Source organism: Micropterus salmoides, unplaced genomic scaffold, assembly GCF_014851395.1.
Source record: "Micropterus salmoides isolate LMB-PRFRI ecotype aquatic unplaced genomic scaffold, ASM1485139v1 Ms_hic_scaffold_20, whole genome shotgun sequence".
In the NCBI taxonomy this organism is placed as follows: Eukaryota; Metazoa; Chordata; class Actinopteri; order Centrarchiformes; family Centrarchidae; genus Micropterus; species Micropterus salmoides.
The window spans coordinates 14,966,213-14,980,997 of record NW_024041151.1 but is presented as its reverse complement, the minus strand read 5'-3'; the positions used below and the strand labels follow the sequence as shown (position 1 = coordinate 14,980,997).

Below are 14,785 nucleotides of genomic sequence, written 5' to 3'. Positions count from 1 at the left end.
TACATGAAAAATGGTCACTGAATTAATTGAAAAGGCCTTAAATTAGTTGGCATGTTTATTGTTACTATGATTATTGGTTTTTTCTCAGGCTGGCTTAGAACTTGACATAAATCTCTTAATTTTATGTTTGGAAAAAACATGAGGAAAACAGGCATGAACACAGCTGCTACAAATTTACAAAACCTCTTGTTCTCTCTTAAACTCACCCCAGTAAATCTTTTCTGTAGTTTCCATTAACATCCACATCAGTGAGAAAAACAAATAACGGAACAAAATGATATTTTAGTCAGGCTTATGGCTTCCTTCCTCTAACATTTATACCAATAAATATTTAATTGGCTTCATATGCTAATGAGGGAGATTTAGCTTTGAGTCACACAGAGTTATATCTTTCAACCCCTCCACCACATCCGTTATTCTCTTCTCTTTTTTTTCACTCTGCCCTTCCTTCAAACTCATTCATTTCTGTTCCCCTGTTGTTTTATTTCAGAAGCATTTGGACTTTGAGTGCTAGCTGTTATTTTTGTTACCTGCTGCCTGTCACATCCTGTCATTTGTTAGCACCCTTTTGCCACTTTGTGCTTTGTACTTTCTCTTTCCATTGCTCATCTGTCTCTCTCCTGACTAACAGCTCTCTTTGCCCCACTCTTTCCCCCTTTGTCACATGTGTAGGGTCATATTGAACGATAGCGTAAATCCCTCTCTGACTTCCAGGACATATGCCCCTCCCCCCTACCCCAGTCTTCTATACAAGTCTAACGCTCATCCTGCCCTGTTATCCCACAGCCCGCAGAAATCTGTCCACTCAGATAAGATGCTTTTAAAACGGAGATTATTGTCACTGTCCATGGCATCACATTATTTAGTACAAAAGAGGAGGCTGGCAGTGTGTGTTTATGAGTGAGTGTGTGTGTGTGTGGGGGGGGGTGGGCTTGTTTTTCTGTATTCGTAGGGTCCTAAAACTGGGAGTCCACTAAACGTGTGGACCAAAATGCTGGACCCTGCAAGTTTAAAGGGCTGTTTGATGTTCAAGACTTGTTTTTAGGGCCCATCCATCCATTGTCAACCGCTTATCCTGCGTACACGGTCGCGAGGGGCTGGAGCCAGTCCCAGCTGGCATCGGGCGAAAGGCGAGGTACACCCTGGACAGGTCGCCAGTCCATCGCAGGGCCTTGTTTTTAGGGGTAGATTTAGGGTTTGACTCTGTGTTGTGATGGTTAAGGTTAGCGTAAGGGAATGTATTATGTCAATGACAGGTCCCCATGAAGAAAGTGACACAAAGCTGTGTGTGTTTGTGTGTGTGTGGTGTAATAAATGTGTGACAGAGTAATTGTAGAGCTTACAACTATGTTGGTATGTCCTTGTCCACATCATCAGGATTACAAGTCAGGCAAGTCCTGCATGGCTTTATGTAACACACGTACAGTAGTTGTAGACACGTAACACACACACACACACACACACACACACACACACACACACACACACACACACACACACACTAACCCACCATCTGGCTCATAGTGCAGGAGTGCAGAAGTTGGGGCATCAGCTGCTGGAATAAGCTAAAGCATTGTGAGCGGTGTGTGTGTGTTCAGTGTTTGCAGCCCTGGAGGAGCAAGCAAATTGAGTTTGTGTGTGTGTGTGTGTGTGTGTGTGCGTGTGTGTTTCTGTACAACATGTTAATGCACTCACAAAGAGAATTTGTTTTAAATTTAGTTCTCATTACGTTGAATCCCCAAGCTTGAAGTCATGCACACATGTCCATGCGCTTGTCACAGACATATACTCACACACAGACACACACAGACACACAGACACACACACACACACACACACACACACACACACACACACACACACACACACACACACACACACACACACACACACACACATAATTTCTTCACTCTCTTTGTGTGTGTGCTGTAGGAGGTTCAAGGATGGTACCACCTACTTGGGGAAGAGCTGGGGAGGAAGAAGCATCTTAAAGTGGCAACACAACACAACTACCACGACACTGGTAAGTTACCGTAATCCTTATCACTGAGCCAGGTTGGAACATTTTTTTTAACTGCAATGTGTCGTAGTGAATATGAAACTGTGAAGTATTAAAAGTTGGTATTAAATGCTTGGTCAGATTCTTAGGAAATGAGGAAATTCTTTGATCAGATATTTCCTCATTTCAGTCAGAAAACTTTTCTATCTATAAGCCACATTTATTTTAGGCAAAGGTATTTAATACTGATGTATTGTTTGATGTTGTGTTTATATTCCCCAAATTAAGGTATCAAAAAATGTATGTTTTGGTACCAGTAGTGAAACTCTGGTCTCAGATCGGCACTGATGTCACAGATCTTTTCAGCGCTGTCAAATTTAGGTAGACATGGGAAAACAGCCTACAACAGCCTACAAAAGAATAAAATCTAAATTACATAAAAAGGTAAAAGGACACATAGATAAAAATAGTAGTCTAATGGCCAATCAGCATTGTGTGAGGGTCAAACACTGGACAACACCAGATACATATTCTCACATGTTTGTGTGTGCCTGGAGTGTGTCAGGCTCGAGGCTCTAAGTCTTTATCAGTCTTTAGGTTGGGAGGTGGGGCGACTGAGTAGCAAGGGATTAAGAGAGGGAAAAAGAGAGGGATTGGGAGAGAGCGAATGAGGGAAAGACAGAAAGAGTAGGAGGGAGGGAGGGGTCTGGATGAAACCCTGACGCGTCACAGTTGCCAGAGAGAGAAAGAGGGAGAGAGACGGAGCTCTCCCATACCGTTCACTGCTGGAGTGGATCTCCCCTCACACACACACACCCACCATACTCTCTCTCACACACACACATACACACTCACACACCCACCCACACCCAAACACACTCATTTCTTTGGGGATCTATTTTTCTTCTCCCCACCTTCGAGTGCTCCTTCTCTTTCTACTTATGTTTGCGCTCACTTGTAGTTTCACGTTGGTGGAGGTGGTGTGTGTGTGTTGGAGTTATGCTACTCTGTGCCAGCCATAAGGGCAGCCTAGGTTAGGTGAGTACTATGTTTGTGTTATACTTGACTGAACTCGCTGCACATGAGTATATTTTGTTTAGTTTTTGTTTTTGTCATTAAGTTGCATGTTGCATTGCAAAGCAGCCAATTTGCAACGTGCTATGGTTTGTTTTCTTTAAACAATGCTGTTTGAATGTTTGACTCCATTTAGTCTGTTGCATCTCTTCCACCTTTTTTCCCTCTTATTGCTCATTTCTTCTCCCTTATCTACTTCCATCTTTGTTTCTCTTATGTGTGCTTTTATTATTGCTGACATTGCTTTTAATCTCTCTTAGTTACGCTATGTGTGTGCTGCTAATCTGCCAGTTCTCATCTAATTTTTTCATGCTGAGCTAAATTGGTCACAATTGCTTTCCTTGGGAAACCCTTAGTGAGTTACTTATAATATGACTCCATCTTTTTGTACACACACATGCACAAACCTTTCACATCAGCACACAGTGACACGCACATACCTCTGCATCCATTCTTTCACCCTCCACAACCCCAACCCTCCCCATTCTTAGTACCATCGACTTTCCTTTGCTTATTCACCCATTGTGGGTTATGAGAATGATGATGATATCATAAGACGTTAGCTAACCCATCCCAATTTACACTGCTTGGCTGAACTAGGCTAATCTGCCTCATGCAACTTTAAAATTAGTTTTATGCTTCTGTGGATGGAACTGGGACAGGGTTATCAGATTGGACTCACAACTCAGCCAGCAGGAAACCAAGGCCCGCTTGAGGGGATCCTGACTTATATTCGAGGGTTACATGGGCAAGTACTTCTTTTAGCTGTGAGCTGATAGGCTAAAAGGTGGTCAACCCAAATTTAGTAATTGTAGTCACAATTGCTGAGACAGTGCAGTAAGTTTAAGTCCATTAATTTCACATAATTCCATAAGTCCATTCATTTCTGGCAAAGAAAGTAGGAAAACCAGCATGGTTGGCTTTATTAATGGTTGTAGAATGTTTTCATCTTTCCCAGTGGCAGTACTGGCCCACTACTGTCTCATCTGTTTTGTTTGTGTGTGTGTGTGTGTGTGAGTGGGGGTGCATACTCATGCATTCACTTGTGTGTTGCCAGCTGGCAGAATGTAGGCCATGGAGGCACTGCTGCACCATGACATGCACTAACATGGAAATTACCAAAATCTCATTCATTACAATATCACTCTGTGTGTCCATCCTCTCTCTCTCTCTCTCTCTCTCTCTCCCTCTCTGTGTCTGCCAGCCCCTTTATATTTTGTGTCTCTTTTATACTATATATATATTATCCATGTGTTTGTCAATATCCTAGAGCCTTTTCCATGTCTTTTCCATTTCACGCCTCCCCCTCTGACCTGCATTTTTTATTTTATTATCTCTCTCTTTTCTCAGACATCAAAGTTTCTTTTTCACTCTGGCATCTTTGTCATTTGTCTGTTAGGCCTCAGTTCATCTCTTATGTAACCTAGCACTGTGGCAGAATGCAAAAAGGCTTTTACTGAACAAACAATTTGATGTAACACTAGCTGCAAGCCTATTGAAGTCCATGGTGTGCGATATTTACAGTATATCATCAGGGAAAATCCTGCGATTACATGAGTGATTTGGGCCATACTGGGAGCTTGGCAGGCTCACCATGTTCTTGTAATGCTTTGCTGCTTGTCATCTTGTCAACTACTGTCAAGCAATGGTGCCATATCCACCAAAACCAAAACTACTGTGAATCAGTCTTTTTAGATGTAATGCCCTTTACTGTATTTATCAAGTTTTCTGTGTGTTTGTTGGTTTGTTTGTTTGTGTTTTCTGTTTTTGTGCAGCATTTGGAAAATTGGGATATGCACTGTTTAGGCAGAACCTTAGAGCCCTGGGTGAAGGAGGTTCAGCCTGCACTCTTTCATCAGGCGGCACCGTAGAAATTGCACAAGGGTGAGACAGCTAAATGTAATGAAATGAACCCAAAAATAATTGTCCAAATATCATTGACTTCAAATACAATGAATATCAACAGCTAAATGGCTATAATCCCATAATGCCATATCTACTTTGAAAGAATGTCTGACTTTACAAGCAAACATCATCTGTTAATACAAGTCGTTTACTGGTCTGCTAGATTAATCCATGTTAATGTGCACAGACTCTCACCAGAGGTGCACTGTTTGGATCAGTGTGTCTGATTAATCCCTCACTCAGAGACCTATGCCAGTTCAGAGCCAGGATAGTGCCAGGCCAAAAACCCAGGGGGCAGAATTTTGTTGGACTGGAAAGCTAGCAGCACATCTCTACATGATGTAGCATCATCCTGACCTAATGGTTGGCTTGGGACATTCAGTATTTAGAAAGACAGCAATCTGAATGAGATTTGAATGTACAAATATCAACTGGCTATTTAATATATTTTGGCCATAGTGACAGGTTGACCTACATTTACAAGAATATACTTAAAACAAATATACAGAATACATGCAAGTAAATTACATATGTAGAGAACAAGGAGATAAATTATCTCTCTACATTGTTATAAGTCAAGCTTCTCATACTCTAGTACAGTTTTGGCTCAGACAGACTTTCCTCTTGCATGGTTCAAACTCTCCATGCTTCCATAACAAAACCTGTCCGCTGAGCGTTGACAGCTAATTACACTGTAGGGCTACAATAAAAAGGCTGCCATCTTAACTTTGCTTAACATGAGAGACTGAAACGGAAAGGCTGTGCATGAGTGGCAGCCAAACAACATTTCTGAGATAAAGAGTGACAGGGCAATTAGTGTTGATTTTCAGAACACGTTTATTTGTGAGTGGGAGAAACCTCTTTTAAGCTACAGTAATATTGTAGAAAGCTCTTTCTACCAGTGCTGTTCTACCAGTGGTAGTCCAATGCAATGCAGGATACGTGGATATTAGATCTAATCTGACACTATTCTGTAGGTGTGTAGAATGATAAAGTATAGCCTGCACGCACATGTGGTGTATAGACTATTAAAATAGTGAGAGAGTAAAACTGGTAAAAAATTATTAATTGTGTTGCAGAAGTTTATTTCAAATATCCTTAAATGCTTGAAGCAGCAGAAGAAATCTATTTGGATAAACAGAGCTTAGTGTTGTAATTAATTACATATCAGTGAAGATTAAAAAAGCACCTGTGATTTATTTCTCTGTATTAGTCTAGGGGTGATTATGTAGTTTGTATTGCTCATCTGTGCTGTCTGGGCTTGCGTATTGTCTCAATGGAGACAACTGACCCACAGTGACATGTACGTGTGTGTGTTTTTGACCATGGCTAAAGCATTACCCTCCACCGAGCTCATGATGTGGGTCAGGTGGTCCGTATATGCGTGAAAGCAAAAATAGCAGAACACCCATTGGGGTTGCACTTAAAAAGTGTGTCATCTACATCGTACACACACTTGTTTCACTTTTCATAATAGATGAATATATTCCAGACGTACTGTACGCACACACATCAACACTGCCGGGCTTGTCCAGATGGCAAGCTGTGCCTTTAAATCAGCAGATTATAATGTACAGTATGTGATTAATTTATATGGAAGAGGTTGGACATGGACATGCGGGAGGGAGGGGTGTAATATTGTTAAGTTGTTCTGGTATATACTGGCTGTGAATTTGTGAGCGTGAGATCATGTGAGACAACGTGTCCGTAATTATGTATCTGACATGCCATACATCTAATGCTTTGACCCCAGACTTAGATCCACTTTACCTGTAGTGAAGCATTTCACCCAGGAGCTCACACACTGCTCTTTGCTACTGTGTTGCACTTTCTGCACCTTTGACATTGTCAGTTATATTCTTGGACACCTTATTTTTTGCAGAAATACACACAATAATTTAAAATGATTTTCAGTATTAAGTGTGTTCATTTTGATGGATGAAACGGTCATGGATTTCAATTAATTTAGAGGGTTAGGGTTAAAGGTGGCTAAATTCCATTTAGCTGCTTCAGTTTCCAGATCCTGGTATTGTGCATTGCGTACTGTCATACTGTCACACTATCATGGCTTGAATGGAAGTGAGCTGTCGTTAATGTTATTAGTAACACCTGTGCTTTTCTGCTGTGACAAGTCAAAATGTCTGCTGTGAGAGAGGCTTACGATAAGTGTAGTCATTGTAAAAGTTATTGACACAACAGTACTAATAGAGGGTCAGACAGATGTTAATCAAGCAGAGTCTGACCATGCATACACAGACAAGGTCTAATCAGACCAACACTTTGTGTTTGTGGACCATGGGTTTGAAAGTAATTTAAGTATAAGATATCCTTTGCACAATATGTCTCTAAATTAAGAAATAAACCTGACAGATGAGACCAGAACCAGAACAAGGAGCTGGAACCTGAGATTCATGCATAAAAAGACTCAGACTCACCCCATCAGACCTTTAGTAAAATATTATCAGTCTCACACGAGCTGCATATTCAAAGAGAAAAGAAGTAACAGCATAGCTATGCAGGGAATTACATTATGCCACAAATATCCATGTTCTCTATAGGCATAGTAAGTGTAAACACCTGTGTTTCTGTACTATGGTTGTGTGTGGCCTTAAAAGAGGTACCACCTCTGCAACTGAGTGACGATAATTAATAAACTGTAAATGAATCTGTTGTTTCTGCAGTAAACTGAAAGACAAGATGTAATGAAATCTAGAAGAGACATACTGGACTCTAGTAAATTTACATTTACATATCTGCATGGCTAAACTAATCATAATGCCCAGCTGACCAACGTAGTCCATAAAGAAACTGGGCATTCACTAGCCAGTCTCAGATAACAATAGAGAATGCTGCCACCTCTACAATATGAACTCTCTGCATCACAAACATGAATTTGTGCAGACTGCAAACCTCCAAATAGCAAAGTCTTTAATCCCGAGTGGGCGGACACTTCCCATGTGTTAGGGTCACAGGCAGTGAACCTAGACGACTGAAAGTCGTCATGGACATGAAGTAAATTAGCGTTGATTTCCTGATGGGCAGACATATTGAGCCTGCAGAAGGTATCCGGAACTAAGTGGGCGTGACTAGAGGGAGTGTGACTGCCAATAAGGGGTGCACTCATGTGGAGAACAAACATGTTCCCATCCTGCCCATTTCAAGCATCTCTGCTCTGCAGATATGTTCTCATCATGTGTCACAGCACATGCTAACAGTTCTGTGTCAGATAACACATTATTCTCATGCTAAGAACAGAGGCTCAGTTCTGTAAAAAATGTTGTATATCATTTTTTTATACTTGAGGGCGTTTTGCCATATTCAAGTTGTCAATATTGTGTGAAGTTAAGAAATAAATAGATAAAATACAATTTAATAAATTACATTAAAGAAATACTTGAAATCTATGTTTTAGAGCATCTTTGGTCACCCCTTTTGCCTGTAAAGAATGGTAAAAAGTTTGCTTGCTTCTTTTCTTTACAGTTGCAATGTACTGCAGCATTTTAAGTAAATTGGTTAGAGTTTTCAGTTTGAGTAGCCACCTCCCCTTTTGTTGCTTCTTAACCATGCATATTTAAAATACATTTTAATGAGGTCAGGCTGGCTAAATTCCCCTACCCTGCAGTGATAACTTGGTTTTCTTGCACAAAGAGGCTTGTATACACAGGGCAATAGTCCAGCAACTTCTTTTACTCTCTCAAATGCCCGTACCACCATTAACAGCTGTCATTGTGTAAAACACTATTTAAGACAAGTAAAAGGCATTAAGGCAGAATTCATCAAATTACGAACCTGATGAAGTGGGGTTAGTTGAAGTTGATGATTTGATGAATTTGTAGTTTCTTTATAGGATGGATATGAAATTCCATCCCAGTCTCTGAATATTTGTGTTTGTTCTCTTCAAATCCTTTTTACAAATCTCTCTCAGGGACAATCATTCAACATATTGAGTCAACAGACAGCAGATAATCCCTTCTGGTTGTTCTGCCTATCTCAGGACAGAAACAGGAAATGAAATCTGTCAGAATACAGAATGGCCAAAAGTCATCACATTGTTTTGTTCCATGTTGCATCGTGCAATAAATGAGTCAGTATCTCAGCGGTTGCTGAGGTCAGGCAGAGACCAGGACACAAACATCTCTCATGCTTAAATTTGAATGTTACATGTTTGAAATTTATTCAGCTTTGGGCTGGTAGTATGCAGATAACTCATGCATAAACAAATTGCATCTCTCTCAGAGATCTAATTGTATGTGGTAAAGATGTACAGTACATTACCTGCGCATTCATTTACAAGCTAGATGTTGTATTACAATATTCATGTATGTCCTACTTTTGTGCTCTCCTTTTCATGACATGAAAAGGGTGGACAAAATAAGGACACAGCTGTAAAACACCTTATTAAATATAAAGTAACTGTTAAATAAAACAACTGTATGCTTATTATATTCAGGTTTTGTTGAGACTGTGTCAGAGTTTATTAAATGGTAATCTGAGACGTTAGTTTAGGTTGGTGTTTTTTCCATCTCTTGCAAACCAAACTGTATTCTTTTCAGAAAGTGTTGTGGTCAGTTCCTCCAAAACAAAAGAAGGAACAGAAGATACTATAAGGCTCCTGTAATTATCAGATTTATAAAATCTTACTTATGTTTTACTGTGGCCTGTTTAAGGCCAAAGATTGGGTTGGCTAGCGACTCTGTGAAGCTAAATGCTCACATCAGCATTCTAACATGCTTACAATGATAATACTAGAAATGTTGGTGTTTAGCAACTGTAATGTAATGATATGACACAACCACAGATGTCAGCCTTGTGGTGGCATTAGAGGAAAAGTCAGGAGCGCATGAGATTTTGTACAAAATATCATAGCAATAATAGCTTCTAAATATTGCAGCCTGGACAAGTGGTGGACAGACCAACAGACCGACAGACTGACAGACCAACATTGCTATCCCTGGGGCAATACCGCTAGCAAGACTAAGAATCCTTCAAAAACCTGTTGTCTGCACATCTGCCATACTTTCTCATTTTACAAGCTATTGAATAATGCAGATGTCCTTCCTCAGTCCCTAGCATAGCGGGCTTCATTGCATCCAATAGCTGTTCTGTAAAGATGATGCTGAAAAAGGAAGATAAAGTGAAATCCCTTCTATGCATGTCACTAGAGCTGGATAATAAAACAATAACAATAATTATTACAATATAATTTTTTCAATAACAATAACAAATGTTCAATAAATATTCAATAAATGTTTGATTTTATTCACTTAAATAACACACGAATTAGGACTTTTTTTTTTTTTTTAAGATGTTTACTTTGTTGAGGAAAAAGGACTGAACAATATCCATAAGCCATATCGTCCAGCCCTACAGAGGTGTGAATCTTCAGAGGCCTTTCGATTCGTTTCATCTGTCCATGATTCAAATGCACAACAATTTTCGATGCATTGTCAAATAAAGCATCCTCAAGTTTTTATTACTGCACATGGCTACTTTCTCATCAGTAATTATAAGCAGTCATCATTTTAAACTGCCTTATTATTTTGAAAGTGCTTTCAAAAATCGGACTACAACAGTCTATAACATAAAAAGCTGCATCTTTTCAATACCAGTATCAGTGTGACACACCTCAGTACATTAACCTCTGTCCGAGTCTTCACTAATTACCTGGGCTCGCTTTCAAAATACTAGATGCGTTTTTTACTACTCATTGCTCATGTCAGCCTCCCTCCGCCATATCTCACAACATGTAAAAGTAATGGTAGCCTAACATTCGACCACAATTCAGTGCAAGAGAGCGACATTACAATGTAACTTAACAACTGAATTCTCCAGCCAAGGCCATAAAATCAACTATCAGCGTTAGTAGGCTATAATTTTGTGTAACTTCCAATTATGTTCTCAGTGCATCGATGCAGAATCTTTGACATCTGTGTTGCGATGCATCTTAGAATCGAAAAACTTCCACTCCTCTACATGTCACCCTGCTCTCAGTGGTTGACATTTGCTAGTGACCCATTGTTTGAAGTGAAAAGAACAGCATCCCCAATGTTTCTCAGTCAGTCCAGTTGTTTAGGACATAACTTGTGTCCCTGAGTTGCCAAGGTGGCAACAAATACTGTCTCCACACCGGCAGCATAGTGCTGAGCGTCTCATTTACTGATATTTTTACCCAAAACACATACAGTACAAGGTTAATCATTTTGCAAACTGTAAAGCTACTCATGTTGGACACACTGCAGTGTGAATGTGTTTATTGATTGATTTAAAGATAGTTAAGAGGAACCCAAAAATGCTGTCTGCACTGCAATCGCAAAGCAAGATTTAAAACCAGAAATGATGACAAAATAAACAAAAGCAAAATGAATAACCCACTTAATCCAAAACAATATTTATTGTTTTAAAATTATTATTTATTGTTTACTGTTTTACTACTTTATTTTTTTGGGCTGTCCAGTGCCTTTCTAGTCTGCGGACCATACATTCACCCACATTCATGCACTGATGGCAGAGGCTACCATTCAAAGGTGCCAAATGATAGAAACAAATCATTCACAAAGTCACACTCCAATAGCACAGCCTTTGGGAGCAATTTGGGGTTCAGGAGCTTGCAGTCGCCCCACTTACCTCAATATCTTTTTAGTGGAATACTGCAGTTTTAAATAAGTGAGTTTAGCTTTGCTGACCCTGTGGAGTTTTTGACTATTAGTAGTGCTATAGAGCAATTTTTTGAGTCCCCGTTTTGGTGTATCATGCACACTAACCCTGTCTCCTAGAAATGATGGTTGTTGTGTGTATATATAACTAATTTGTGGTGCAGTCAAACGTAATCGTTGGCTGGATTATGTTCACAGGCAACATCTTTTTGATTGAATGAAGCGCTAGATTTATTTTCTGCACCAGTGTCGCAGGGAGCAGGACAGGTTGGGTGGTGGGAGTACAAAGTGCCTGGGGTTTGCATCCAGACTCCTGTCTATGGTTAGGTTTATGCAACAAGATCATGATCTTTCCCTAACCTAAACCAAAAAAATGTTTGATTATGCAGTAGTCACTATGAGTCGATATTGAAAGAATTGAGAGATTGCATATTTTGGCAAAAAAACTAATGAAATACGTTGTCAATTAACATTTTTCTGACACACTGTGTATAAACATTTTGTAACTTACCTGATACATTTTCACACTATTTGGAGTCAGGCGTCAAGGAAGAAAGAAATGCACCAACGAAGGCAGTGAAGAAGACTGCTAGCAAGCAAACATGGATGTAAACAATGCACAGTTCAGATGTTTTTTTAAGAAGGAAATGCACTCAGTACTTTTGTTAGGCCTCAAGGATACACACAATGCATTTGGTGAGAAACGCTGAATGTAAACGTAACTTTTGTTTGTGTAAAAGAAAGCTCCCTTTGGCCCTCTAAAGTTTTTAGTGCCTTGTATCTTGAAGGACATGTTGGAAGTTTACTGAGTCATTATACACTCGCAGATGTACATACACTATATAGATATGTGATCAAATGTGATTTTGAACAATGTACAGGCCTATATGTTTGCACTTGAGTATGTTTACTGAGTTGTTGTTTTCCATGTGTACCATTGTTTACCCTGTCAGTTTCCATTAATTTGTTCAACCAAAATTGTGAATTCCCAAAAATTCTTGGATCTCTGTTTATTGGAAACTATGCTGCACCAAGCATCAGTCATGCTGCACTGTTCAGACGTACGGTGGTTTGTGTGCAGTTGTTTTGCTCTCATATGATTTCTCCTTTGTTGTGTTCGTCTGCGTGTAGAAATATACTTGTGCAGAAAGAGGTCCACTTTTACGCTGAGCCCTGTTTTAAAACATTCCACTCTAATTGTTCAATAAATCCAAGCCTTTGTCCAGCCATTGCCAAAAAGCTCTCCAATGGACCGCATCTCTTTCTAAACTAAACGAAAAGATACCACAACAACAAGGAGAGTAGTCGTAGGAGTATTCTCAACTCACACTGCATATCTAAAATGTAATTTTAATTTGACATTACATACAAACACATTTTTTGAAATATACACTTAAGTAGCTTTAAAGTAAGGAAAAGCACATTAAACATAGATTTATTCAGATGTATTGGAAATTAAATATCAGTCTCAAGTGGAATTTTTGGTCTTTATACATACTTATTTGAATTTGAAGTTAGATCTTTTAAGTTTTGGTTATTCTGTATTGCATACAGTTTTATTAAATTTAAATGGAACAATATTTCAGTCAGGTGCATCTTTCAAAATTGACAAAAAATGATCTTGATCTAGTGTAGATACTTTTTATTAATAAAAGGCAAAGTCATTTTTTACATTTACTGAAAAGCTTTTACTGTACTTTTTGCAGTTAAATTTTCAGTTATTGAACTAACTTAACTACTTCCGTGAGATTTTACTAAAGTAGGGTGCTTTGCTATATTTAAACACTCATTTATTACTGCATATATTACAAAGTGTGAATGTGTCAGCTCAAATTAAGCAGAAACAACTGTGGAGAAGAGTAATCTGGTTTTATTCTATGTATGTACTTTAAGTTGAACTTTTTCCCACTTAAAACAAACAAGTGAGAATTATGTCATCTCAGCCTTTTGAAGTTAAGATCACATCCTTCGTAAAACAGAATTATATGTCAGTATAATACAACACAGCTGGAAAAAAGCCCAACATTTTATATTTTTGTCAGTCAGATACTGTATTTCTCCTGTGGACTGTGACATCAAGCATGTCACATTGGAAAGGAAATCATTAGTTGTCAACATGGGCAAGAGTTTGACGCATAGCACCCTGTCGTCCATGCGTCATTATGTTGGTGTCACAATTTCTTGAATGCTTACCTTTGCCAGTCCGCATCAGTTCCTTTATTTTTAGACTTTGTTAGTTCTTGGTGTTACCAATTAAAATGGTAATATCTTAATTTTAAGAGACCCAAACAGTGAGGTGGAGGCAGTCTCCTGCCATCTTGGCTTTTCCACTCTCTCCATCAAGTGTTTATTTGTTTGTGGGCGACAGGATGTGAAAAGAGGCACTGGGTGTCAAGTGAGCGAGTGTTGCAATAGGGACTTGGGCAGAGTCGAGGGCTTTTTGTGTTCTGGCAGATTCTAAGCTGGCTGACTCAACTGCAGATGACTGCCAACACCTTTTGATTTCTTTTTTTCCCCGTCTTTCCTTTTGCATGTCTTCATTTTCTGCCCCTTTTTGTTTTTTCCCCATCTACTTTCATTGTCTGTCTTTCTTTAATCTTCTCAGTTTGTTACTCTCTTCTTTGAACTGCATTCCTTTATTTCTCTTGTGTAGACTTTTCCCACTGTCCACTATTTCTCTCTCTTATTGTCTCTCTTTCTTTCCCCCATTTTTATGTCAGTCATTCTAGATGTTTCTTGTTGCCAGCTGCTCCGTGTGTCTCCTCATATGCCCTGTGTTACTGATGTCTTACCCACACAAAAGGCTCCTCTCCTGGGCTTGACGCCAGGCAGGTTAGCCCCTCTCTTTTGCTGGACCCCTGGAGTTAGTCAGATTTACAAATTGACAGAATCCCATTTTTTTTAAAAAGCCTCCAGGTTACCATGGCAACTGTAACTATGGGATTGGGCTTTTTACTACTGTGTCTAAAATGTTGAGATGCTTAATTTTCTTGTCTGCAGGTGGACGGCCTTCAGTAGACGACCAAAACATTGAAAAGCCTCCCTCCTCTCAAGAATATGTTTTGCTTAATGTTACTTCACTTGCATTGAATTTTGTCGTCGCAACTAGTTTAGAAGTCAGTGGTCCAATATGCCACTTACACAAGTGCGAGTT

General features: G+C 39.4%; 1 protein-coding gene across 2 annotated transcripts in view; it reads left to right on the top strand.

Annotated features, from left to right (window-relative positions):
- The window catches only part of rgs3a (regulator of G protein signaling 3a), a 157,776-nt gene that overhangs the window by 33,958 nt on the left and 109,033 nt on the right, over positions 1-14,785 (top strand). The window contains exon 8 of one of the 2 annotated variants that reach the window (XM_038733259.1): positions 1,933-2,023. In XM_038733259.1, the coding sequence (XP_038589187.1) occupies positions 1,933-2,023 (91 nt within the window). Of the gene's footprint in view, positions 1-1,932; positions 2,024-2,794; positions 3,038-14,785 lie in introns of those variants that run through there. The other variant, XM_038733261.1, reaches the window with a different exon arrangement.